This window comes from Amphiura filiformis, chromosome 19 (genome assembly GCF_039555335.1).
Source record: "Amphiura filiformis chromosome 19, Afil_fr2py, whole genome shotgun sequence".
NCBI classification, from domain to species: domain Eukaryota; kingdom Metazoa; phylum Echinodermata; class Ophiuroidea; order Amphilepidida; family Amphiuridae; genus Amphiura; species Amphiura filiformis.
This window is the reverse complement of record NC_092646.1, coordinates 46,597,125-46,622,955: the sequence shown is the minus strand read 5'-3', so window position 1 is coordinate 46,622,955 and position 25,831 is coordinate 46,597,125. Positions and strand designations below refer to the sequence as shown.

The 25,831-nt window shown below is 38.0% G+C and overlaps 1 protein-coding gene across 6 annotated transcripts in view; it reads left to right on the top strand.

The window, feature by feature from the left end:
- The first annotated feature begins 8,742 nt into the window (after positions 1-8,742).
- LOC140141382 (cyclin-dependent kinase 8-like) overlaps positions 8,743-25,831 on the top strand; it is a 31,809-nt gene continuing 14,720 nt past the window's right edge. For 4 of the 6 annotated variants that reach the window (XM_072163237.1, XM_072163236.1, XM_072163235.1 and 1 more), the window contains exons 1-11: positions 8,743-8,883; positions 13,067-13,377; positions 14,307-14,417; positions 16,926-17,069; positions 17,477-17,534; positions 18,475-18,606; positions 19,974-20,117; positions 20,482-20,551; positions 21,590-21,662; positions 22,440-22,537; positions 23,319-23,403. In XM_072163237.1, coding sequence (XP_072019338.1) covers positions 13,174-13,377; positions 14,307-14,417; positions 16,926-17,069; positions 17,477-17,534; positions 18,475-18,606; positions 19,974-20,117; positions 20,482-20,551; positions 21,590-21,662; positions 22,440-22,537; positions 23,319-23,403 — 1,119 coding nt within the window. In that variant the 5' untranslated portion in view covers positions 8,743-8,883; positions 13,067-13,173. Of the gene's footprint in view, positions 8,884-13,066; positions 13,378-14,306; positions 14,418-16,925; positions 17,070-17,476; positions 17,535-18,474; positions 18,607-19,973; positions 20,118-20,481; positions 20,552-21,589; positions 21,663-21,736; positions 21,810-22,439; positions 22,538-23,318; positions 23,404-25,831 lie in introns of all 6 variants that reach the window. The other 2 variants (XM_072163234.1, XM_072163233.1) reach the window with 2 other exon arrangements.

Genomic DNA, 25,831 nt, shown 5'->3' with positions numbered 1-25,831 from the left:
TATCTACTGACGATTGCTCATATTACATTGTGTGAATGCTGCTATCTACCGAATTAGATAGCTCATATTACATTGTGTGAATGCTGCTATCTACTGAAGATAGCTCATATTACATTGTTTGAATGCTGCTATCTACTGAAGATAGCTCATATTACATTGTGTGAATGCTGCTATCTACAGAATATAGCTCGTATTAAACTGTGTAGACTCTCATTCATCTGGGTATGTTGAAATTAAGATTTAATTTAAATCTGGTCAACCAGACATACCTATTTTTGACGGACGAACCGACGTTGCGACTGAAACCTTCAGTCTTCAGCTGGGTTGTGATGCAAATGACCTTGAGTACCGGACACTTCCGGTATTGATGACAATCGACGAGGAATGTCCTTTATGATCCTGTCCCAGCCGTGTGATAGTTTGGCCCGGACGCCTCCACCGCGGTTGAGGGATGGTTGCTCAGCCCTCACCCAGATAGCCTCTTTCACTCCACGCTCAAACCAACGATGCTCGCGATCTAGGATTCGGACATCCTTGGTGTCAAAATGGTGTCCGGTGGCTTTCAGATGTAAGAACACTGATGAGTCGTTTCCACTTGAGCTGGCTCTGCGATGTTGTAACATGCGATTGTGAAGAGGTTGGGCGGTTTCTGGGTGAGGGCTGAGCAACCATCCCTCAACCGCGGTGGAGGCGTCCGGGCCAAACTATCACACGGCTGGGACAGGATCATAAAGGACATTCCTCGTCGATTGTCATCAATACCGGAAGTGTCCGGTACTCAAGGTCATTTGCATCACAACCCAGCTGAAGACTGAAGGTTTCAGTCGCAACGTCGGTTCGTCCGTCAAAAATAGGTATGTCTGGTTGACCATATTTAAATTAAATCTTAATAATAGCTCGTATTACATCGTTTGAATGCTGCTATCTACTGAAGATAGCTCATATTACATTGTGTGAATGCTGCTGCCTACTGAAGATAACTAATATTACATTGTTTGAATGCTGCTATCTACTGAAGATAGCTCATATTACATTGTTTGAATGCTCAGTGCTATCTACCGAAGATTGCTCATATTACATTGTGTGGATGCTACTATCTACCGAAGTAGCTCATATTACATTGTGTGAATGCTACTATCTACTGAACCTTGCTCATATCACCTTGCTTGAATGATGCTATCTACTGAAGATAGCTCATATTATAGTTTGAATGCTTCTATGTACAGAAGATAGCACATTATTACACTGTGTGAGTTCTGCTATCTATACTGAAGATACCTCACATTTATATATTATGCGAATACTGCTATCTACTGCATATACATAGCTCATATTACATTTCTTAAATGCTGCAATGACCTGAAGATAGCTCATCATAGTGTGAATGCTACTATCTACTGAAGATAGTTCATAGCACATTGTGTGAATGCTGCTATCTACCGTAGATTGCTCATATTACATTGTGTGAATGCTGCTATCTACTGAAGATAGTTCATATTACATTGTGTGAATGCTGCTATCTACTGAAGATTGCTCATATTACATTGTGTGAATGCTGTTATCTACTGAAGATAGCTCATATTACATTGTGTGAATGCTGCTATCTACCGAAGACAGCTCATATTACATTGTGTGAATGCTGCTATCTACTGAAGATAGTTCATAGCACATTGTGTGAATGCTGCTATCTACCGTAGATTGCTCATATTACATTGTGTGAATGCTGCTATCTACTGAAGATAGTTCATATTACATTGTGTGAATGCTGCTATCTACTGAAGATAGCTCATATTACATTGTGTGAATGCTGCTATCTACCGAAGACAGCTCATATTACATTGTTTGAATGCTGCTATCTACTGAAGATAGTTCATAGCACATTGTGTGAATGCTGCTATCTACCGTAGATTGCTCATATTACATTGTGTGAATGCTGCTATCTACTGAAGATAGTTCATATTACATTGTGTGAATGCTGCTATCTACTGAAGATTGCTCATATTACATTGTGTGAATGCTGTTATCTACTGAAGATAGCTCATATTACATTGTGTGAATGCTGCTATCTACCGAAGACAGCTCATATTACATTGTGTGAATGCTGCTATCTACTGAAGATAGTTCATAGCACATTGTGTGAATGCTGCTATCTACCGTAGATTGCTCATATTACATTGTGTGAATGCTGCTATCTACTGAAGATAGTTCATATTACATTGTGTGAATGCTGCTATCTACTGAAGATAGCTCATATTACATTGTGTGAATGCTGCTATCTACCGAAGACAGCTCATATTACATTGTTTGAATGCTGCTATCTACTGAAGATAGTTCATAGCACATTGTGTGAATGCTGCTATCTACCGTAGATTGCTCATATTACATTGTGTGAATGCTGCTATCTACTGAAGATAGTTCATATTACATTGTGTGAATGCTGCTATCTACTGAAGATTGCTCATATTACATTGTGTGAATGCTGTTATCTACTGAAGATAGCTCATATTACATTGTGTGAATGCTGCTATCTACCGAAGACAGCTCATATTACATTGTGTGAATGCTGCTATCTACCGAAGATTGCTCATATTACATTGTGTGGATGCTGCTATCTACTGAAGATAGCTCATATTACATTGTGTGAATGCTGCTATCTACCGAAGACAGCTCATATTACATTGTGTGAATGCTGCTATCTACCGAAGATTGCTCATATTACATTGTGTCAATGCTGCTATCTACTGAAGACAGCTCATATTACATTGTGTCAATGCTGCTATCTACTCCCGGTATCTACTATCTTGTGAAACTTGCAGAAATAAACATTTTCAAGAGCTCCAACTTACTTCCAATCAGTCTATGGCGTTAACGGCCAAGTATCTAAAAAGGAAATAATGACACTGAATTGGTTATAGCACTATCATTCTTTACGGTGTCTGATCTCCGCCAAACTCCCCCTTTTATAATTCATCTCCCCAAATTTTCAGTTTTCCCCTTTTTGCGAAATGCTTTCCCCCTTTTTCAAATATTTCCCCCTTTTAACTTTCCCCCTTTTCAAATAGTTCCCCCTTTTCATAGAACCCCCTTTTCGAATTTCGCCCTTTTCATATAGTATCCCCCTTTTCGAATTTCCCCCTTTTCATTATAGTTTCCCCTTTTCGAATTTCCCCCTTTTCATAGAACCCCTTTTCGAATTTCCCCCTTTTCATATAGTATCCCCCTTTTTCGAATTTCCCCCTTTTCATATAGTTTCCCCCTTTTCGAATTTTCTTTTCACCTTTTACATAATACCATTTTAAAAACAGATATCCCCCATTAAAATAGTTTCTCCCTTCTTAAATTTTTACTCCCTTTTTTTATTCCCCCGTTTGACGATGCGTAGGCTTTACCAGTAGGCACCGACCATCTATAGTGCCAGCCTTCATGCTTCGATCGTGCATACATGTACTTCGATATTGAAATAGGTCCAGCCTACACGTTGAAAGCACGTGATTGTCTGATACAAATTCTTGAGCTAAATAAAATGAATAAAATGATACTTATTATGTAATTTATGAATTCTAATTCTATAGGATATAGATCTACATTTAAGAAAAATCATAATCTGAATTATATCATGCAACTAAATATAGACCCAGGAAAAGGCCAGGAGATTGGAATTCGAATCAATTAGATTGCCTTATTAATCGTTATTATTTTGGACTTGTCTCGACTTTTAACAAAGACTAGGCTTAATTGCTACTTAATTCTTCATCTAACATATAATAATTATAGGGCCTACTAATTCTTTTTGGATTTTTGAGGCGTGCACCACTGACCGAAGTCCCTGGTTCATTTGTCTGGTCAATTGAATATATGCCATAGAGCCTTTGATTAGAAAGTACATTTTTATTGTTAACGGGATTGTTGACAAACAAAGAATAGCGAAAATTACTCGGAACTGGCTTAAAAATAAAGTTGCATCAAATCACACAGCCACACTTGTCATAAATATGCAATGCCCATTTTGTCCAGGCCCGTTTTATAAATGTATGCTTTATTGTCATTTCACTGTTAAGACCGCTTGTTTTAAACTTTGGTGCTAACTTTAAAAAAACCTTTTGAATATATAGCACAAACAATTCTTATTAGGCCTATCTAGGCTTCTGTAACAATGGCAGCCAGTTGTTTGTTGTCTCTGACATATCCCTGTTTATAGACAAGTTCTTCACATACTTTCAAACATCATTGCTATGAATTTGACCAGCATAAATATTTATGCATGCCATTTCACCCGTTTAACATTCTGAACATCATTTGGTTTATCAATCATATCGGGTTTGCTCTTTGTACAGCCCCTCTATAAACGTACATAAAAGTTGACGGATCCCTAACCCATTGAATTTAGCGGGCGCTTGCACAACAGGCTATAAATCTACCTACGTTGGTATCCAAATTCATGTAGAACGCCTTTCCAATAATGGATGTAGCGGAATGAGCTCTAGTGAGTGCACGGTACTCTCCAGGGTCCAGGCTTACTGGTAAAGCCTACGCACGGAAAACGGGGAGTACCCAAACAAAAAGGGAGTATTAAAAACAAAAAGGGAGTATTATTTTAAAAGGGATAAACTATTTAAAATTGGAACCTATTTATGAAAAGCGGGAGGAAAGTTAAAAGGGGATTATTTGTAAAAAGGGGGAACTATTTACAAAATGGGTGAAAATAAAAAGGGGCATTATTTGTAAAGGGGGCAATTCGAAAACGGGGAAACTATTTGAAAAGGGGGAAATAAAAAAAGGGGGAAACTATTTGAAAAGGGGTGATTCGAAAAGGGGAAACTATATGAAAAGGGGGAAAGTCGAAAAGGGGGAAACTATTTGAAAAGGGGGAAAGTCGAAAAGGGGGAAACTATTTGAAAAGGGGGAAAGTCGAAAAGGGGGAAACTATTTGAAAAGGGGGAAAGTCGAAAAGGGGGGACTATTTGAAAAGGGGGAAAGTTAAAAAGGGGGAAATATTTGAAAAGGGGAAAGCATTTCGCAAAAAGGGGGAAAACTAAAAATTTGGGGATATGAATTATAAAAGGGGGAGTTTGGCGGAGATCAGACACCGTAATTCTTCAAGTAAAACTTACCTTAATCGTCACCCGGCTCAGGTCTTGAACATGTTTTGAAGATGAACTCTACATGAACGATAATATTTGTCCATATACCGTATAACTGTAGCACTGACTCGCCCTGGATTATGCATACACAATGTAGCCTACCATTGGGCCATGACACTTTGATCCCGTTTATCTTAAATCCGGGTCTGAAATCGACTAACCAAAAATTACAGCTAATAACTTCCTTGGAAAAACCTAAGAGGGCCTTCACAGATAAGCAATATTAATAGTTACAATCTTTAGTCAAGTTGCTCAATTCTGACAATGTAACCAACGGCCGCAAAGTCATGACATTCAACAATAATTGAAGAGCTTATTTCCAAACTGTGTTAAGTCCACAACCCCATGTGTCTCATTTACTTGTGTGATACAATAACAATTACTTTGACAAGTTTGACATTAGCAAAAATGAGTTGTACCATCAAGAAGCCATTATTTACCATAACAAAGCTGCATAACAATATGCAGACTATTGTTCTCATTTGGGAAACAAAGCCTCACACAATATTGTTACTGTAACTGTGCATCCATCCACTGTTTGCTTTGTAATGGTGCATCCAATTGAAATTATAATACCTCCCATTGCAATATTGCACAGGTAAATCAGAAAATCAGAAACATGGGTTTGTGGACTTAACACGGTTTAAATAAGCTCTTCAATTCATAAGAAATCGTATCAAGAAGAATCATTTTATCAATGACATGGTGTCCAATACTTTAATGCTCTGCATGCTAGCCATAATGCTTCAACATAAAAAGTCCAAGTTTTGATACATTTTCTGGAAATATCAAGAGCTATCTCAAGAACCACTGAACCAATTTTCATGCTGATTCATTATGTTCATTAAAATTATTTTTTGAATTTCTATTTGTTTTGTTGAAAAATTTGTCGTCTGAGGCCGCGCAAAGAGAATAAAGCAACCATAGGCGTACTCTTGTAACAATCTTGATGTATCTGAAGATAATATTATGTATAATAATATTGTATAATAGGCCTACACTTGATGATGTCACGGTATTGATTCCATTAACTTAGCATAGGCCCTAATATAGCAAGTCCAAGTTTGATTCAATCACAAAATGAGCTTATCAAAAATGGCGGTTGTTGCGCCTCAAAGCTGGACCCAGCTAGGGGCTTGACCCGCAACTATTAGGAGTAGAACCCCCGTGGTTTTGTTTGATTATAATTATTCTTTAATTTTTTCTCTCTTTCACTGGACTTCATGCATTGTGTTTAGAAGAAAAAAAAAAAGAAACGGGAGAATTCTTGACGAGAAAGGAAAGCAGAATTAAAAAGATTAAGGAATGACCAAGTAAGCAATAGAACGGATGAAAGAAAAAAAGAAGAAGGAAAAAAAAGGGGGGAAAAGAAAAAACAGCAATGAGAAATTTAAAAAAAAATAAGAAGGAATACAAACAAAATCGGATAATAAGCCCAATCGCCATTCTAACTTCCAGTTTTTGAGAGCAGTTTTGGGACACTTTGACCTCTGACATATCGGGAAAATTGACGTAATTATTATTAATTTTCTTATTATTGTCATAATTTTGATCATTAAAAATACCAAATAATTAATTTATAAAATACTAATATTTTTTTTATTTTTTTTTATATATTGTAAAACATTTTAGATTTAGTCCAATGTGCGTCGATACTCTTTTGAGGTTTTGCACAGTACCGGAAGAAGAAGAAGAAGATTATATTTTGTACGTACAAAAGCCCAATATTTCTGAATTTTTTGAAAGGTCAAAGGACAAAGTGTCCTAAAACTGCAAAAACTGTCCTACAATGCATTGCAAATTTCCAATGCCGATTGGGCTTATTATTATCGAGGTGGTAATACGGGGGATTTGCCATTTGGTCTAATACCATTTCGTCTAATATGCATTTCGTCTATATCCATTTAATCTAAACCCATTAGGTCTATATCCAGTACGTCCAATAATCATTTGGTCCTATAACCATTTGGTCCGATTACCATTTGGTCCGATAACCATTTGGTCTAATAACCAATAAGTCTAAAACCATTTAGTCTAACAACCATTTAGTCTAATACCCATTTGGTCTAATACCCATTTGGTCTACAAACCATTTGGTCTAACAAGCCATTTAGTCTACTAGCCAATTGGTCTACTAACCGATTAGTCTAATATCACGTGTGAGGCTGTATAGAAAAAAAACCATGAAAACCTAATTTGTTTTAATGTTGGAATGGCAATACCGGCAAATGCCCTGCACCCGTGGCACCCCAGTAATGCGTGATGAATATATTATCATATTAACCTTAAAAAGATCGAGGAAACAAGGACAAAATAGTCCAGCAAAATGTCACTTTGACTCGACTGAGTAGGCATTATATAATACCTGCAGGCTACATGTATTAGTCTTCATTTTTTGGATATATCAATAAACAATAATAATTCTACTAAGAATGCATAAGATTTGATACATGTAGTATGTTTCTCTTCATGTGCTCATCGCTTTACACATGCTCGCCTCATTACATGTATTTTCAGCCCGTAACCAGTAGTAGACGAAATGGCAAATAGACGAAATGCTATTAGACTAACTGGTTATTAGACCATAGGAGTATTGGACCTAACGGTTATTAGACCAAACGGTTATTAGACCAAATGGTTATTGAAAAAATATTAGACCAAATGGTTATTAGACTATATGGTAGGCCTACTGTATATAACCTGAAATGGGACAAGCAGTCGCAACATGCTGCAAATAAAGCAACAAAGATGCTAAACTTTGTTCAGAGAAACTTTCATCATTGTTCCAAAACTGTTAAAGAAAACCTGTACCAAACCATTGTACAACCGCACTTGGAGTATGCCTCCGCTGCTTGGAACCCTGGTACGAAGAAAAATAAACAAATTCTTCAGAAAGTCCAACGAAGAGCAGCTCGCTTTGTGTGCAGCGACTTTAGGCGAAAATCAAGTGTCACAAAAATGCTCACCGACCTTAAATGGGACCTCATCGAAACCAGACGCCAGACGCTCCGACTAACTACCCTTCATAAAATCATCAACCAGGACATCGACCTCGACGCCGACTTATACACCAAGAAGAAAGCCTCCAGATCCAGACGAAGCCACGACAAGCAATTCGAAGTGCAACACCACACCTCCACACCCTACATCCAGTCTTTTTTCCCCGAAGCCATTTCCCTTTGGAACGCCCTTCCTCAATCTTCAGTTGACATGCCCACCTACGCCACCTTCAAGACTTCCATCCAAGACCAAGACCACCAACTTCACAGCCCCGTTAGACCACCGGACCACTCTCGTCAACTTCCAGTATAGTCCCTGGTGGACTCTTCGGGAGTGATTTCTACAAGGTACAAGGTACAAGGTACAAGGTATTAGACCAAACAATATTAGACTAAATGGACATTAGACTATATGATTATTAGACTAAATGGACATTAGCCTTTCTGGTAATAGACCAATTGAATATAGATGGAACGGGAATTAGCCCAAATGGTATTAGACCAATTGGCAATAGACCGTAATACGAAGTTAGGTCGAGTTTGCTTGGGGCCGAGTTGGATTTGGGCCGAGCTCACGCACTGACGCGATCGACGGACGACGGTCATCAAAAACAGCTTTTGCGATGTGACAACAACAAAGTGTCTAAAATAATCTGTTTTGGTGTGGTTGTATTCACGGTTTGATTCAATAAATAATCATCCAGCAATGATTTGAATCATCACAGGTAACACTTCAGCAATTGGTGAGTGCGTGGGTGTTTTACTTGATTGTCACAAAATAAAATAAATTTAAGCTTCTTGACATCACTGGACATTTAGATTTAGACTGCGGAACTCAGTCTTCCATGATAGTCGTCATTTATCATTTGGTCGTTATATGACTATCAGGGAGAGACTGAGTGGTTATGTAATGTACACGGAGGTGCATCCTTAACGTGTTGGTTACCGGTTTTTAATTCATCTTCGTTAGCAATTACGCACACTTACTATTGTACTGAAATTGTCTCTAGTCGTATAAGAGGTGATTACGGTTTCTTCTTGTTGATTCCATATTGAAATCAGATGATTATTTCTTACACATTTTAGGCATGAAATCGGTGAGCACGCCGAATTTTTCACTCGAGTCGTCCATGTTTATCGCGCAATGCAATATGGGAAGGAGGGGGAGGTCACAACAGGTCAGAATTAGCATATTCATGATATTACTAATTCCACTCGTCTGTAGGGGATTTAATTGACTTGATTACCACGGATGCCCTACTTGCGGCCCTTATATACCCCTATAATAGGCCAACATGTAAGTTTAATAGTTCCCTCGGTACCCCAGGCCCATTTCCGTTTTAAATTTCAGTACCCTGGAAAATAACTCAATCAAAGGTGACATAAAAGATCTGTTAGAAAATCGCAGCCAGCCCCCATTGCCGCAAAAGCATGTAGCATACCTATTAAGAAGTGGTAGGGTCCACAGAGACCGGATTAAAGAAGGTCATCACATGACCATCAGTGTTGAATTATTTGGCAGCTTCACGAACACTGCGATCACGGCAAAAATATGAAACTACAAATTGCGTCTTTGAACAGAAAGGATTCCGCAGATAATGGTAAATTTAGGATCATTGTAGACTATGAAGTCATTAGATAGTCGATCTTTATGTTTTGGTGTGTTACATGTTGTTACAAAATAGGAATTTCATTAACAAAACTCACAAGCAATCTCAACAACTTCCACATGGAGTAATTCGTGTTGTTTATCAGGGTCATAGGTCATACGACACAAATTTTGTGTCTTTCCGCGCTTCGGAAAATGGCTTCTATAGTTAGTGACTACTGGACATTGTCATTGTGTGATATAAATAAAAAAAATATTGTCATGTTGTTCTCCCGGCTATGAAATCAGTCAACAATCTTACTATCATGACTATAATGTTATTCAGATTTCCTTTTACAAATTAAGCGTACTGCTAGCCGTCCAGCGTGTATTATTTCTCACAAGGTCCAATGCACACGCTCAACGTCGCGCGAACGCGCACATATGTACGCGATGGTTAACATGTTAAGGCCAATCAAAGTCGATTTTGAGTTTCCCGTCACCCGCCCTCACTTCATTTTCTGACCCAACTTGAATTCATTATTGTGATTTTCCCAAAAATACTGATATAAACTGGTTATATTTGCAAAAAAATGATGTCCATTTATTTTTTGTGGAAAAATCTAAATCAAAACATTCATTTTGCTGTCAACCTTGCAGACTCTTTTTAATATATACTTTTGAATCTCATTTGGGCTAAACATCCATCTTCAAGTGAGTGAGCGGTAAATAACAACACATTTTACATGCGTGTTGGTCATATAATGAAAGGCAGAAAAATAATGAATAATGAAAAAGTTACCTCACTTGTTTTCAGAAATTATGTGACAGGAAACTCAAAATTGACTGTTAGTGGCCTAATTAATGCTGTCAAAGGAACCTTGGAAAAAATTATATTACACAGTAGGAATTTCAATTGAATGAACACAGCTTTCAACAGGACTGTACTTGATCCAACCGCGATCTCGCGTATTTCAAACTACAACGCGAACGCACAACCTTGGAATTAATATGAATCCATGATACTGAATATGCCGTAACCACTCGGGTATAAGCCCACCCCTCTAAATGGGCAATTTCACTTCAAAAATGGGGGTGGGCTTATACCCGGGGAGGGGCTAGTAGTTGAATTTAAAAGTAAGAACAATCTGCCCTATTTGTGTATGGCTGATGTACTAGCAATTTCTATCATATGTCATTTAAGGTCATGTTTTTTATGTTGGGACCCCAAATATGGTGGTTTTGTGACATGCAAGAAAAAATTTCGCACTTAAGATGTTGATATTTTTCTAGTCCTACATCACAGGGACCTGGTTTTGGTCTTATTTTGAAAGCAATTTAGCAGGCTAAAAGAATCAGAGGAAAAAACTAAAACAATTCACTTTGACTAATTAGTAAAGCTCGTTAAGTGGAATTAGGCAGGGGTGGTTGTGGTGGCGGAGCAGGTGGTGGCGGAGCAGGAGAGACGAGCAGGATGATGTTTGGATGTTTGATTTTACAATAGTCCTACATCACAGAGACCTGGTTTTGGTCTTATTTTTTAAGCAATTTAGCAGGCTAAAAGAATCAGAGGAAAAAAATAAAACAATTTACTTTGACTAATTAGTAAAGCTCGTTAAGTGGAATTAGGCAGGGGTGGCGGAGCAGGAGAGATGAGCAGGATGATGTTTGGATGTTTGATTTTACAATGAACAGTATATATTGGTATGATTAGCCTAAGGTGACACACTAAAACATTTTTCAATGAGTAAATAATATTTTGGAAGTATTTATAATATATTAAATCAAATTAATTAATGGAATCATTAAATAAATAAATAAAACCACCGCAGCATACAGATAATACGGAAATGTAAAAATGGTGTATTAGCAATAAATAATACATTTAAAAATATACAAGTTTATGTATCACTGGGGTAAAAGAATATAAACATGTAAATTACCTTAGCTTGATTAGTGAATCAAAATACAGGTACAATGTCTAGTAATCCATAAGTGGCTCACACAATTTAAGTTTGAAATTCTGCATTCTAACTATACGGTAACAATACAACATGTGTTGTTTGGGCCACCCTGTAAGTGAGATTTCTTGTTTAATATGAAAATTATACAGTTGCTGTGAATCTGAATATGCATAAAGCTTCATCCAAATGATTTCTGCCAATCTTTACATTGTAATATTCAAAATTAAAGAATTGTTAATTTGACCATGATTTTTCATGTAAATTATCGACACATTTTTGACCACCCTGTATCTACGCAATCAAAGTACTTGACCGGTAAAAGTTCCATATGACTGGGTGGGCAATTGAGTTAGATGTATTAAACATGTGTCAAAACTTTACATTATCAATGTATGTTCAGGGGTGACCCCCAAAACTGAATTAATATTTTTGTCCCAATTTTTTTTGTTACACCCTGTATATTATATGAGTCACCCTGTATAATGACTCCTATTGTATAATTTTTGAAATCGCTTGAGTGTATGCTCTCAGAATATATATACTTTTATAGGGTTCTCATGTAAACCTATTGAGTTATAGCACCAAACCTGTAAAAGCATGTGATTTGCTTGAAAAATGCACATGTCACGCAATAATTGGTACCCAGTATAAAAAACATGACCTTAAACAATTTACAATTGAACAAGTATGGAATGTTATTTTTTAACTGATATTTTTTTATATAATTTGTTCTTAAATGTGAAAGAAAAGCACTATAATATACATGTATAAGTCAAATTTCTACTGGGCTTATACCCGAGTGCACCTTTGTTCTCAGAATGGTTTGAAAAATAGGGGGTGGGCTTATAGCTGAAGGTGGGCTTATACCCGAGTGGTTACGGTACTATTTTAACAGTTAACCAGTCCAATCACAACACAAGTGCATATATTGGCATGGTTGGATTCACTTCTGCGTATTATCGCATCGCGCAGTGTACACAAAAAATCGTCACGCTATGTCAAGCTGTGTTCATTCAATTGAAATTTCTATAGTACGGTACCATACATAAATGATAGGGCAATTTCACAAAAGGTCATTTAGTTCAAATCTGCATCCAGAAGATGGCGATCCTGTAGACCACCCGAGCTATATAAGGTACAAAGTGCAAATTTATTATTCAAGGGCAAGATGCGAATTTCTCGAAAAACGTTAAGTACCGATTTCCCTCATTATTCAAAACCCTGCCCTCTTTCACAATATTTTAGCTTCTTGGATAAACATATATATATTTTAAACTGTATCCTTGGAGCCCAAAAAAGAGCCATATGTTGGGTAAGCTTTGATATATTTTTGACTCGTAAATGAATCTGCTTGTTTTTTATCTTAATTATCAGGAGTATCATTGCAGGAGATAAACAAGACTTGATGCAAGACTAGTGCAGGAACCTGATCAGACAATCCTGTGAATTTGCCAGACCTGAAACAAGACTTTTAAATCACAATGGACTACGAGTTCAAATCCAAAACGGCAGCTGTCAGGGAGAAAGTAGAAGATCTTTTTGATTATGAAGGGTGTAAGGTTGGGCGTGGCACATATGGACATGTGTACAAGGCAACAACAAAGAAAGGAACGCCAAAACGAGAATTTGCTTTGAAACAGATTGAGGGTACTGGGATATCGATGTCAGCTTGCAGAGAAGTGGCGGTAAGTCAAAGAGATTCGACCCAAGGAGAACTAACTTGGGATTGCCCTTGATGTACAGCTATGGTAAATCGTGTCATCAAACATGGCCGAGTCATTTCTCTTTGCATCTAATCTCTTTGGAATTCCAAAGAAAACCAGCAATTCAAAATTGCCCCCGATCTTACTCTTACCAGAATGCAATATGATACATCACCTGATTACATCAAATGACACTCTTTTTACTTTGTGCCGGCTCCCTTTGTTTTCATAATGAGAATAGACTGGCCAAACAAGGGTCGATATTCAATAAATAAACATATGGATGTGCTCTGTTCATACATGTACTTTTTGTCACTATCAATCCATGTTGCACTAGATAGCAAATCAGTACAGAAAATTGAATGGAAGAAATGTATTTGTGGGAAGTGTATATCTGCTCTAGAATTGCCTCAGGTACAATACTACCTACAGCTGTAGGTTAAATCCACCATCTTGCTTTGTTACTATAATGAAGACCAATACCTCCAGTATTTTTGGGGAAAAGACCGACAGAACAACATTTTTCTTCAAACCCCATGGGCAATATACCTGCCGATATATTGGCATCTAAAAAATATGGTGATTGGTTACAAAGAGGGCTATGGTAAGAATGATCAGTATAGCTGAAGGGATTAAGCTTAAAATTGCTGAGAGATTTACAAGCTCTACTTTGATTGGTTACTCAGATGATTACATCATGTAAAAAAACCAATGATGGGAACTGTACGAAAGGCAGTAGTGCCCTTGGGGTTAAGGTTGAGTGTTACAAAGGTTTGTGTACTTAAAACAGGTGTAATTGGCGCAATCAATAGACACAAAACGCAAACAAATTGATGTTTACCAGGCGTATAAAGAAATAATCTGGAGGCTCACAACAATATCATTACCGGGGTATTTGTTTATTTTTACAGTTACTACGAGAATTGAAGCACCCCAATGTGATCTGTCTGAGGAAAGTGTTCTTATCCCACGCTGATAGGAAGGTCTGGTTGTTATTTGACTATGCTGAACATGATCTATGGGTAAGTTTACAGGGTCTTAACACTTTTAAATGCACAGCCAACATCTGGACATTTCCCTTCCTTGCACATCAGGCACAGAAATCTGACGCGAATCCGAGTTGGTCATGGCATGTGTGGGTACGGGATGTGGGATTTGAAATAACTAGGGAATGATGTAATATGCTGATCGGAAACTCGGAAAGTCTGGTTTAATTATTTGACTGTGCTGAGCATGATCTAGGTAAGTGTGTGCAGGGTCCTAATATGGAGGCTAGGGATTTGAAATAACAATGGAGAGTCTGAAGGAGCAATCTTATTAGAAAGGGAAGTCTGGTTATATTTTGACTATGCTGAACATGATCTGTGTGTTAGTGTGTGCACAGGGTCTTAACATGGGGGCTGGGGATTTGAAATAATTATATACTGTAACTATAGAGTTTTGGGAATGATTATAGGTTAATGAACGCGTATTATTTGTTGGGAGAGAGATTAGACAAAATAATGCACACACGCTGATGTTGATGTGTCTAATGCACGAGCCCCGAAGGGGGAAGTGCATTAGACGCATCAACATCAGCGCAAGTACATTATTTTGTCTAATTTCTCGAGCAACAAGTAATACAAGTTCATTAATCTATTTCATACACGAGAAGAAAAAAACATGTGATTTTTACTTTTTTTATAACAAAATTATGACTAAAAAAATTGGAAAATAGAACCAAATATAAATGCATCAACCCGCCCGAAAAATGAATCAATCCTACGCGACACAAATGCGCGCGAAACACTGCGCGTAGTACGCGGAGTGCAATTAGACACAATCAATGCATGGTATAGAATTTTCTAACGCTTGGTGTAAAGGTCTGGTCCTAATATGGGGGATATTTGAAATACAATATTGAGTTAGGGAATGGTCTTAATGCAGATATGAAATGTCTGGTTACATTTGATGAGCATGATCTGTGTGTAAGCTTACAGGGTCTTAACATGGGGCTGGGGATTTGGAATAACTGGGGGAGTCTAAGCGAGTGATATAACAATAAATATAGATGAGCTTCTTGAAATTGGATACCACATGAACGCGAGTAGTCAACACTTAATGACTGTTGGGCTAATTCCAGTTAAAATCCAAACATTCAAAAGGAGTCACCCATTCAGGTAACTCCATTTGAAATTCACACTCCTTGTGTGGGAGATTAAGGTCATGTCTTCAAGGGGGGGGGGTATGTGGATTTCAACTGGAATAGCCCACTTGGCGTATCAGTTAGGTAAACTATCTATATAAAAATACGCTATTCTCTGTCTGTCTGTCTGTCTGTCTGTGACTGCTAATGTGAGGCCACCGTAGGTCGTACGGGGCTCAAACTTGGTGGGTGGGTGCAGCTTGGTATGAGAAAGAACGAGTTTATATTTTTTAAGGTCAAAGGTCAAGGACGGGGTCAAGTTCAATTGAAGTCTAATTTCAAATACTTTAAATGGCAAATCTAGCCATGCCATTGTGTTGACCTTGGACTATCAAACAAAAGTTTCCACGATGACCTTTTTGTCAGACCTACGGTTAAGAGGTCATAGGTCAAGAAAGGTAACAATTTCAAATTGCCCCTATGGAGCTCAAACTTGGTGGGTGGGTGGACCTTGGACTAACAAACAAAAGTTTCTACGGTGACCTTTTCATCATACCTACGGTTAAGAGGTCATAGGTCAAGAAAGGTCACAATTTTAAATTGCTCCTATGGAGCTCAAACTTGGTGGGTAGGTGGACCTTGGACTAACAAACAAAAGTTTCCACGGTGACCTTTTCGTCATACCTACGGTTAAGAGGTCATAGGTCAAGAAAGGTAACAATTTCACATTGCTCCCATTGAGCTCAAACTTGGTGGGTGGGTGGACCTTGGACTAACAAACAAAAGTTTCCACGGTGATCTTTTCATCAGACCTACGGTTAAGAGGTCATAGGTCAAGAAAGGTCAACATTTTCAATTGTCCCTATGGATCTCAAACTTGGTAGGTGGGTGGACCTTGGACTAACAAACAAAAGTTTCCACGGTGACCTTTTCATCAGACCTACGGTTAAGAGGTCATAGGTCAAGAAAGGTCAAAATTTCAAATTGCCCCTCTGGAACTCAAAGTTGGTGGGTGGGTGGACCTTGGACTAACAAACAAAAGATTCCACAGTGATCTTTTCTTCAGACCTACGTTTAAGAGGTCAAAGGTCAAAAAGGTCAAAATTTCAAATTGCCTATGGAGCTCATACTTGGTGGGTAGGTGGAAATTGGACTAACAAACAAAAGTTCCATTGTGACCTTTTTGTCAGACCTACGGTTGAGAGGTCATAGGTCAAAAAACAAAGATTTCAAATTGCTCATGGAGCTCAAACTTGGTCGGTGGGTGTAACTTTGGCCAAGGAAGCCCAGGTTTGATATCTGCAAAAGCCAATAACTATGACAGCCGAGAACCGCGAAATACGGGTAACCGCCTAGTAATCTATAATTGTCCCTGAACCTCATTACGTTTCTTTTTTGTTTTCAGCATATAATAAAGTACCACAGAGCTAACAAAGCTAGCAAGAAAGGACCAACATCAGTACCACCCACCATGGTGAAATCACTACTCTATCAAATATTAGACGGTATACATTATCTTCATGCTAATTGGGTACTACATAGAGATTTGGTAAGAATGAAGCTAGTGAATACTGGATACTAAAAGAAGTTTGAAGTTTCATCATCATGTCAAGAGGAATTAAATTTGTGTGTAAACAGTGTTTTTGATTTTTGTGCAGCGGAGGAGAACTGTAGATTATTCTCTTGGATATATATATTTGTATGGCAGTGTGAAACTTAAAGACCTATTCAGTGATCTAAATTGCCTAAAAGGGAATGATAAGTTACTAAAATTTTCATTTGGTATTTTTTAAATAAAACTTTTGGCAAAAGAACAAGGAAAACAGCAGTATTGACAAAGTTGAAGCTCTATTCAAGTACATGTAGCTAATTTCTCTACTCAAGTAGAGAAATTACAGATTCATGTAAAATGACATGGTGACCTTTATTTGCCCTTCATGTGTGGTTTTGTTGCAGAAACCTGCCAATATTTTAGTCATGGGTGAAGGACCAGAAAGGGGACGAGTCAAAATAGGTAAGTAGGAGCAAGTCTACACGCTTGGCATGACCTTCCTTATTTATCATCCCCCCTCTATGGTAATCCCTTCTCTGGCCAAACACGTTGATATCTATTGAACACCACCCATCCAAAAACTGTCCCAGCCCCTCCACCCCTGAACAGTGACGCCCAAGGAGCATAAAGAGCGTATATATTAGTAATCTCCGTACCAGCCGTGTTGTGCGTCGGAATATCCCTCGGTTCCAAAGGCAAAATGTTTCGATTTTTCACAATGCCCGACATATAACCGATGCGCAGTTATTAACCTCTAACTAATTAATAAATGCCTTAGGGCCCATACATGTACCTATCTACCAGTGGGCAGACTTCCCAAGCCAAGCTGCAGCTAACTACAGCCACAGTGCTTAAACTCCCATCCTTATGAAATCTGTTTTATTGAAATTTTGTCTAGTCTACTAGGCAGCAGAGTCTTAGCTAGCCACCCGTCTGGCCGTCATTTTAGACGGGGAGTTTGCTCCTGGGATGGGCAAAATTAATGCCTTTGACAGGTGCTATATTATAAATTGTATGTTTTGAAAAGCTAATTGACCTTTTTAGTAGATCCAATTTGTAGAATAAGGCCATATCAGCACATATTTGAACTCTTTGAACCCCCAATGGGCTATAGACGTCTGGTAAATGTTTTAAAGGTCAAATTAGGCCAGGCAATTTTATTAAAATGACGGGCAACCCTCAATTTCTAGCTAAGACCCTGCTAGGCAGTAGTTCTATTATTGTGTCACTACTGAGAAATTCATTATAATACTTAGTTTCTGTTCCAGTTTTAATTACCAAAAGTCATACAAATCAAAACATACAATATTGCAATAGGGGTTGACCAAAAGTGTTGATTCTGTTCCCAACATGAGGCCTTGTAACTTTTTCTAAAGCTGTAGTATGCATGTTTACCTTCCAGCTGATATGGGGTTTGCCAGACTTTTCAATGCGCCATTGAAACCATTGGCTGATTTGGATCCAGTAGTGGTAACATTCTGGTACAGAGCACCGGAACTTCTGTTGGGAGCTAGGCATTACACCAAGGCAATAGGTAAGCAGGGCTAACTAACTAGGGTTAGGGATCTGATAACTAGAGTTAGGGATCAGATAACCAGAGTTAGAGTTTGTTACTAGTCATTCCATAACCAGGATTATCCTCAGTTGTGGTAACATTCTGTTAAAGAGTGGCAGAACTTGTTAGGAGCTAGGCATTACACCAAGGGTTAACTAACTAGGGTCAACCAACTAGGGTTAGGGATCTGAAAATAGAGTTAGAGACCAGCCAGGATTTATCCTCATCAGTACTGGTATATTATTTTGTATTATTAATGACTGAAAATCAATATTGCTGTTGCTGTATATTAAGCACCGGAGTTTTGCGCGGTTCGCGCAAAAGCGCACATTTTCGCGCATTTGGGTGTCCAAAGCGCATTTTGGGTTCCATCGAGAATGTTCACGATTTTGACCCATCGATAAGCTTAAAGTTAAAACTTACGATTTTATGCCCCAAATCGGCAGCATTTACAAGAAAATTCACGCAATATTGGTTCTAACAACACTTATGTACATCAAAATACAAATAACGATCATTAAACCAAGCATAATGTGGGGAAATTTACCCTTGCTTTCGACATTTCGATCGACGATTTGTGATGGTCGCCATCTTTATTTTTTATTTTTTCCAGAAACTGGAAATGAACCCGGGAAGTCGGTCGTAATTGATTGACATGCCATCGTTTTACCGATGTTTTTTCGTGTTTTGCATTGATAACATGTCTTCTTTAGTGGGTGTGCCTTTAATTTCTGGAATAGCCCATTTTAGCGCATTTTGACCTATTTTTTGGCGTATTTTCGCGCATTTTTGAAAAGTGGCCAGCGCATTTTGCTGTTTTAAATCGCGCAAAACTCCGGTGCCTACTGTATATCTAATTAAACTTGTTCGTTAAAATAAGAGTGCAAGGCAGTTGAGTTAGGAAGTAATTCTTTCAGAGTTTTGTGATTGTTGAGTATATAGTAATACCAGTCGTCTTCATCCGTTATCCAGCTCCAGTAAAAACCATCACTCGCAAAGTTACAATGTTAACAACTCTCCCAGCATCATGCTAGAGAATCATTCGACCACTCGCCTTGCATCATACTAGAGACCACTCACCTTTAAAATCTAGATGACAAGGCCTGACACGACATTTGCAATTTGTTACCAAAGAGTGTGCCTACAAGCATTCTATATATGCATATGACATTGTAAACTACGCATGACTCATGAAAAAAAATCACGCTATGCAATGTTTTTATGGTAATTATTAAAAATAGCAACAGTAATGATGTTAGACTTATTCCACTTGTGTCATATATACTTATAATCTGACCTTTGACCTTTTACTTGTGTAGTAATCAGCTCATATGCTTTCCTTTCAGATATATGGGCCATTGGATGTATATTTGCAGAATTGTTGACCTCTGAACCCATCTTTCACTGTAGACAAGAAGACATTAAAACCAGCAATCCATACCATCATGATCAACTCGACAGAATATTCAATGTCATGGGATTCCCTCAAGGTAATCAATCAGTTAATCACTCAATCACTCAATCAATCAATCAATCAATCAATCAATCAATCATTCATTCAACTGAGGATAGAATATTCAATGTGAAGTAATCGTGTGATAATTCCTCAAAATTGGCATGCAGTAAATTTACAGTGTTGCCAGTCTGATGAAGTGCTGCGTAGCAGCATGAAACTGTAACAAGGTATGTCACCAAAAATTGGATTTGATAGTATGAATTCCCATCAAACAGTTATAATTGACAATCCAGATGAACCTAATACAACATATCTAAGGTGTTTTCACAACACCAATATCATTTACCACACATCAAAACTGCCAAGTGAAAGCTTTTGACTGAAATTTTCAATTGCAGATAAAGATTGGGAAGACATAAAGAAGATGCCTGAACACTCCACACTCGTCAGGGACTTCAAAAGATCAAGGTATTCAAATTGAAGGCTCTTTCATCAATCATCATATTCGCTGTTAGGGAACAAACCAAAAGATCAATGACATCCTATAAATGAAAGATCAACTTTGACGGATATTTTATCTATTTTTTACAAATTAAGTAATTCTTGGCCAAGCTGGAACATGTGTGTTGCATCCATGTAGCGTAAGCGTATTCACAATGTAAGACACATGTATGCTTTCTTCTGTACCGCACTACAGGTAGGGGTGTGTGTGTTTATCATGGAGCCACTAGCGTTCATAGTGTTCGAGTTTGGTCAAGAATTACTTAATTTACCTGTATTACTTTAATACCACAGGTAAATTTAAAAAGCACTTTGATGTTTTAGCGAATATTTCTGATACAAGCCTTGTAATTGAATAAATATAATTGGATTGGGTGAAGTTGGGAGGATCCCTATTTTTGGAAACATTTTTGTCCATTTTAACACCCAAATTTGGCAACCTCCCTATTTCTGACAAGTTATGTGCCATTGAAGTTGCATGTAATTTTGAAAACCTCCCTATTTTTTGTTTCAATAGAGGTTATCCACTTCACTGAGGTGTGACTTCTAACAAAAGGCGCCGATTCCCGTAGTATTCCTTATTCAAAACAAATCAATTCATGACCTCGGAGTTACCTGCATGACTCTTGGCGGGCTATTTTGAAACAGTCATGGTTGTACATGCAGGTACTTCTTATGAAAGTTGTAAACAAGGTATAGCAGTTGTTGATAGGATATGCAGCTTATAGAACACGGATAACCTCTATCCTCCCTATTTTCTGGATGCTAATGTTGGCATCTCTGTACTATTGTATAGGTTGGGGTATTCCAGTTGAAATCCACACACCCCATAGAAGACATGACCTTAATCTTCTACACAGGGGGTGTAAATTTCAAATGGAGTCTCCAATTCATGTAACCCCATTTGAAATATATACTCCCTGTGTGAATCATGTCTTACTCTTATGAATGGAATAACCCATTTTATAGATTCTGAGATGGTTAACTTGTTATTTTGTTTTTCAGTTATGCCAATTGTTGCCTACTGAGGTATATGGAGAAACATAAGATAAAGCCTGACAGTAAAGCATTCCAATTGGTGAGTATGTCATGTCTGTCTGTTTGTCTGTCCGTTTGTCTGTCTGTCTGTCTGTCTATCTGTCTGTCTGTCAGTTATGCCAATTGTTGCCTGCTGAAGTATATGGAGAAACATAAGATAAAGCTTGACAGTAAAGCATTCCAATTGGTGAGTGTGTCATGTCTGTCTGTCTGGGTGTCTGTGTGTCGGGGTGTACTTGGGGTGTGTATAGGTTCTCACAAGGCTATGCTTGTGTCTTTTTTTGAGTACAAAACATGCCTGTGTGTTGATTTTTCAAGATCTTGCAAGGGGGTATAGAGCTCATTTTTGAAGGTATTGAAAAAGGCACACAAGCAACAACCAGTCTGAACAACAAAAAAGACACCCAAGATGGAAAAAAAGACACACAAGAGGTCCGTCAGGCGTCCGTCACGTGTCCGTCGGGTAAAGACACACAAGAAAAGTCACACAAGTCTCGCAGACACACAAGAATACCTGCGTGAGTAGGGGTGTCTGTGTCTGTCAGTTATGACAATTGTTGCCTGCTAAGGTATATGGAGAAACATTAGATGAACATATTTTGCAAGATCTGGATGTGCTCTGTTCATTGAGGTACATTTCGTCACTATTGACCCATATTATTGCACTAGATAGCAAATCGGTGCAGAAAATTGAAATGGGAGAAATGCATTATGGGAAGTGTAAGATATCTTCCTTGGGTTATTGCCATCCTTGTAACATGGAGAATGAAGTCTGCTTACTTTTGTTTGTTGAATATTGTTTATAATTATACTCCAGTTATCTCGTTTACTGACCATGGATCCCAACAAACGCATCACATCCAAGACAGCGATGGAGGATGGTTATTTCACAGAAGAGCCTCTACCAACGAATGAGTAAGTCACTTAAGTCCCTAACCCTAAAGTACATTTGGCTTCCTTGATGCAGTCACTATATAGACCACAATGGCCTCAACCCAATGGCATAGTTCAATAACCTCAATTGAACAATCATAGTGCAAAATTCGACCTCAAGTTGCAGAGTATGAGTTTTTGTACCAAATTTTCAAAGGTCATGCAATGAATGTACAATGTATTGGGGTTAAAGAACTGTGCCCTGATAGAAGAGCATGGTACACTAGCTTCCAGAGAAGTATGGCATTCTATTGCTCTGATTGACCTGCGCGTCCTGTTAATGAGCGACATACGCCAGGCTTTCCTGAGCTTCGTTCGCTCCTTTGACACATAATCGGCTAATCAGATTACCAGTCTGTTGTTATGATTGTCAGACGTTTGGATTAGCTAATCAGAACCCCACATCGGTGTTTACGCTGTGTACGTACGCTCTCAAAATGTAAACAAGTGCCGTTTTTCTCAGCCAGGAAGTGTAGTACATGGCCCAAACACAGTTACGTTGCAAGTGTACAGATGCACCACTTTTGATTGTACATGTAAACACACCCCCTCTCTCAGTTAACACACACCATTGAATACTACACCCTGCCACTCACTGGAGCATGGACTGACATTGCTGCCTTGAGGAAGCTGAATAGAATCAAGTCATCTAGTTCACTAATCAGTTTAACTATCTCTAAATTATCTTGTAACAATACATTTGTGTACATTTTAGCTATTATAATAAACTCCCGCTGACAGTATTTGATATTTTTGTGTATAGTGTGTTTGATGGCAAACCAATCCCATACCCAAAGCGTGAGTTCCTTACAGATGATGATAATGATGACAAAGCTGACACTAGCAAGGTAAGTGGGGGATGATGTTATCAGCAATAGATTTCCCAAATGTAAATAGGCCTGTTCCATATAGTATTTTTATTTTTAGTTCAAAAGTTGTGTTTAAATGATAGGAATTCATGCCTAAATAGTTACTGCGTTATTGGTGCTAATGTATAGAAACACTTGTGTATATAGGCGGAATATATTTGGAATTCATAGCTTTTAAACCAGTGTTTCTAGATATTATTTATTCATACCAATGATGTAATAGCTTAAAGCTAAAGCTTTAACAAGCCAGGCAACATGCTACTGCCATACACTGGTTCCCTACAACTTTGGGCTCCAACAGCCTCCCTTGGCCAAAGTCTGGGTTGGTTTGAAGATACATTTAAGAAGGAAACCAGCGTAGTTGCATAGCTACTACGAGTAATATTGTCATTGTAACATAAAAATTAATCAGTAAATTAATGTATTACAACTTAGTAAATTGGATGCATATAAGTGTATATTTAGATGGTAGTGTTTCAAATTTAAGCACAATTATTACTGTAAAGCCCTTCACGATGGGTGTTCATGCTACGTCCAAATCAAGGAATTCAACAAGCTCGCCATTGGACAAGTATTATACTTGTTTGATGGCGAACACGTTGAAACCCTCATTTTGTAATGGGCTATTCCAGTTGAAATCCATACACCCCCTGTGGAAGACATGACCTTAATCTCACACACAGGGAGTGTGGATATCAAATGGAGTAATCTCTTCAGGCAACTCCCATTTGATATTCACACTCCCTGTGTGGAAGATTAAGGTAATGTCTGTAGGGGGAGTAGGGATTATAACTGGAATATCCCAATTTCTGTGCTGCTCATGCATGAAACTTGGTATATTTTGTTTGTAGTTTTGCAAAGTCATTTATTTTTTACGCAAGAATTTGTCATCAAGGGTTACCTAATCTCAAACAGTGGCAACACCAGGGGGATGGGGACCCCTCATAGACTTTGCCTCCCTCCCCAAATCATGGGCATTGCCTCCTTCCCAATATAAGATAAAGGAAAAAATTAATTTGGGGCAAACATTGCAAAATGTACCCCCCAAAAAAAAAAAAAAAAAAAAAATAACACCCCAGAAAATAAGGACAAACAAAAGAAAAATCACTTGACCCCTAACCCCCCCAAGAAAAACAACAACAAACAAACAAACAAACAAACCTGGTCCCACCACTGTGCTCTGCTTAAAATTTACTTATAAATTACAATTTATAATATGATATTTTTGCATATAAGTTGTGGGTATAAGACATATCATACCAGCCTTGTAGTGTATGATATATAAACACTTTTAAGTTTAGTATCTAGAATACAATATGTGACCTGCTACCACGAAATAAGTGGAAAGTCGCAAGTTAGTACTTTTGAGATATCCTGCTGCTGAGTTGATGTTCTGTTTGCCGCGAACCTATACAAGCCAGTAGTATGTCCTTTGTGAATGGCCCATTGTGCCCGCAAGATTCACAAAGGACACTCAGACATACTATTGGCTTGAACAGGTGCATGTGAAACAAAGAACACCAACGCAGCAACCAGCATGTCTCAAACTACCAACTTGCAACTTTACGCTCATTTTGTGGTAGCAGGTCACATATAATGTATTGTAAGCATTATAAAAGATTTCATTTAAAAAACAAAACCAAAACTTGAACTCGCTATTGACGGTTTTGCCTATCATGGTCGGTAGATCATTAGAATGATGGTTGTTGATCCTTACTTCCGGTTGGACGTATCCCGACAGAAGAGCGTGTATTATCAGCCAGGAGAGGATCATACACATGACTAAGGAAGTGGGCCCCTCATCTCTGTTCATGACGTTAGGACCTTGTCTCCTGATCCAAATGGATTCTTTGATTCTTCTTGTGTTTGCGTCATCCTCCTTACAAAGAATTTTAGCATAGTGAGTTCAAGTTTTGGTTTTGTTTTAATGAAATCTTTTATAAGGTTTACCAAAAACCTAATGAATTTATTTAGTAATGTATTTTAGAGCAAGAAAGACAAGTATAAATTAATACTGAGCCCTCGATATAAATTTCAGAGCTGCAAAGAATGTGAATATATTTTTTAAAAATTTTAATGCAATATTTCGCTATTCACAACAATCATTGTGGTATATAATGCTCTTGGAAAGATTCATCAGGATAGTAGATTAGCAAAGAAAATGTTCTTGAAATGTTTGCGAAGACCAGAAGTACCCCAGATGAATCAGAGAAGCCATCTGGATAAGACGAAGAGAGACAAAGTTATGATCAATGTGAGGATGCTGCATTCAACCTATTCACCTATGGCCAATTCCATGCCAAAAGTGCCTTTTGGAAATTTTTAACAACATTTTGGAACATCATTGCTCAAAACAGGAGCATTTATTTCAAAGTAGCTAATCATGCCTCCATAGATTGATGTCAGA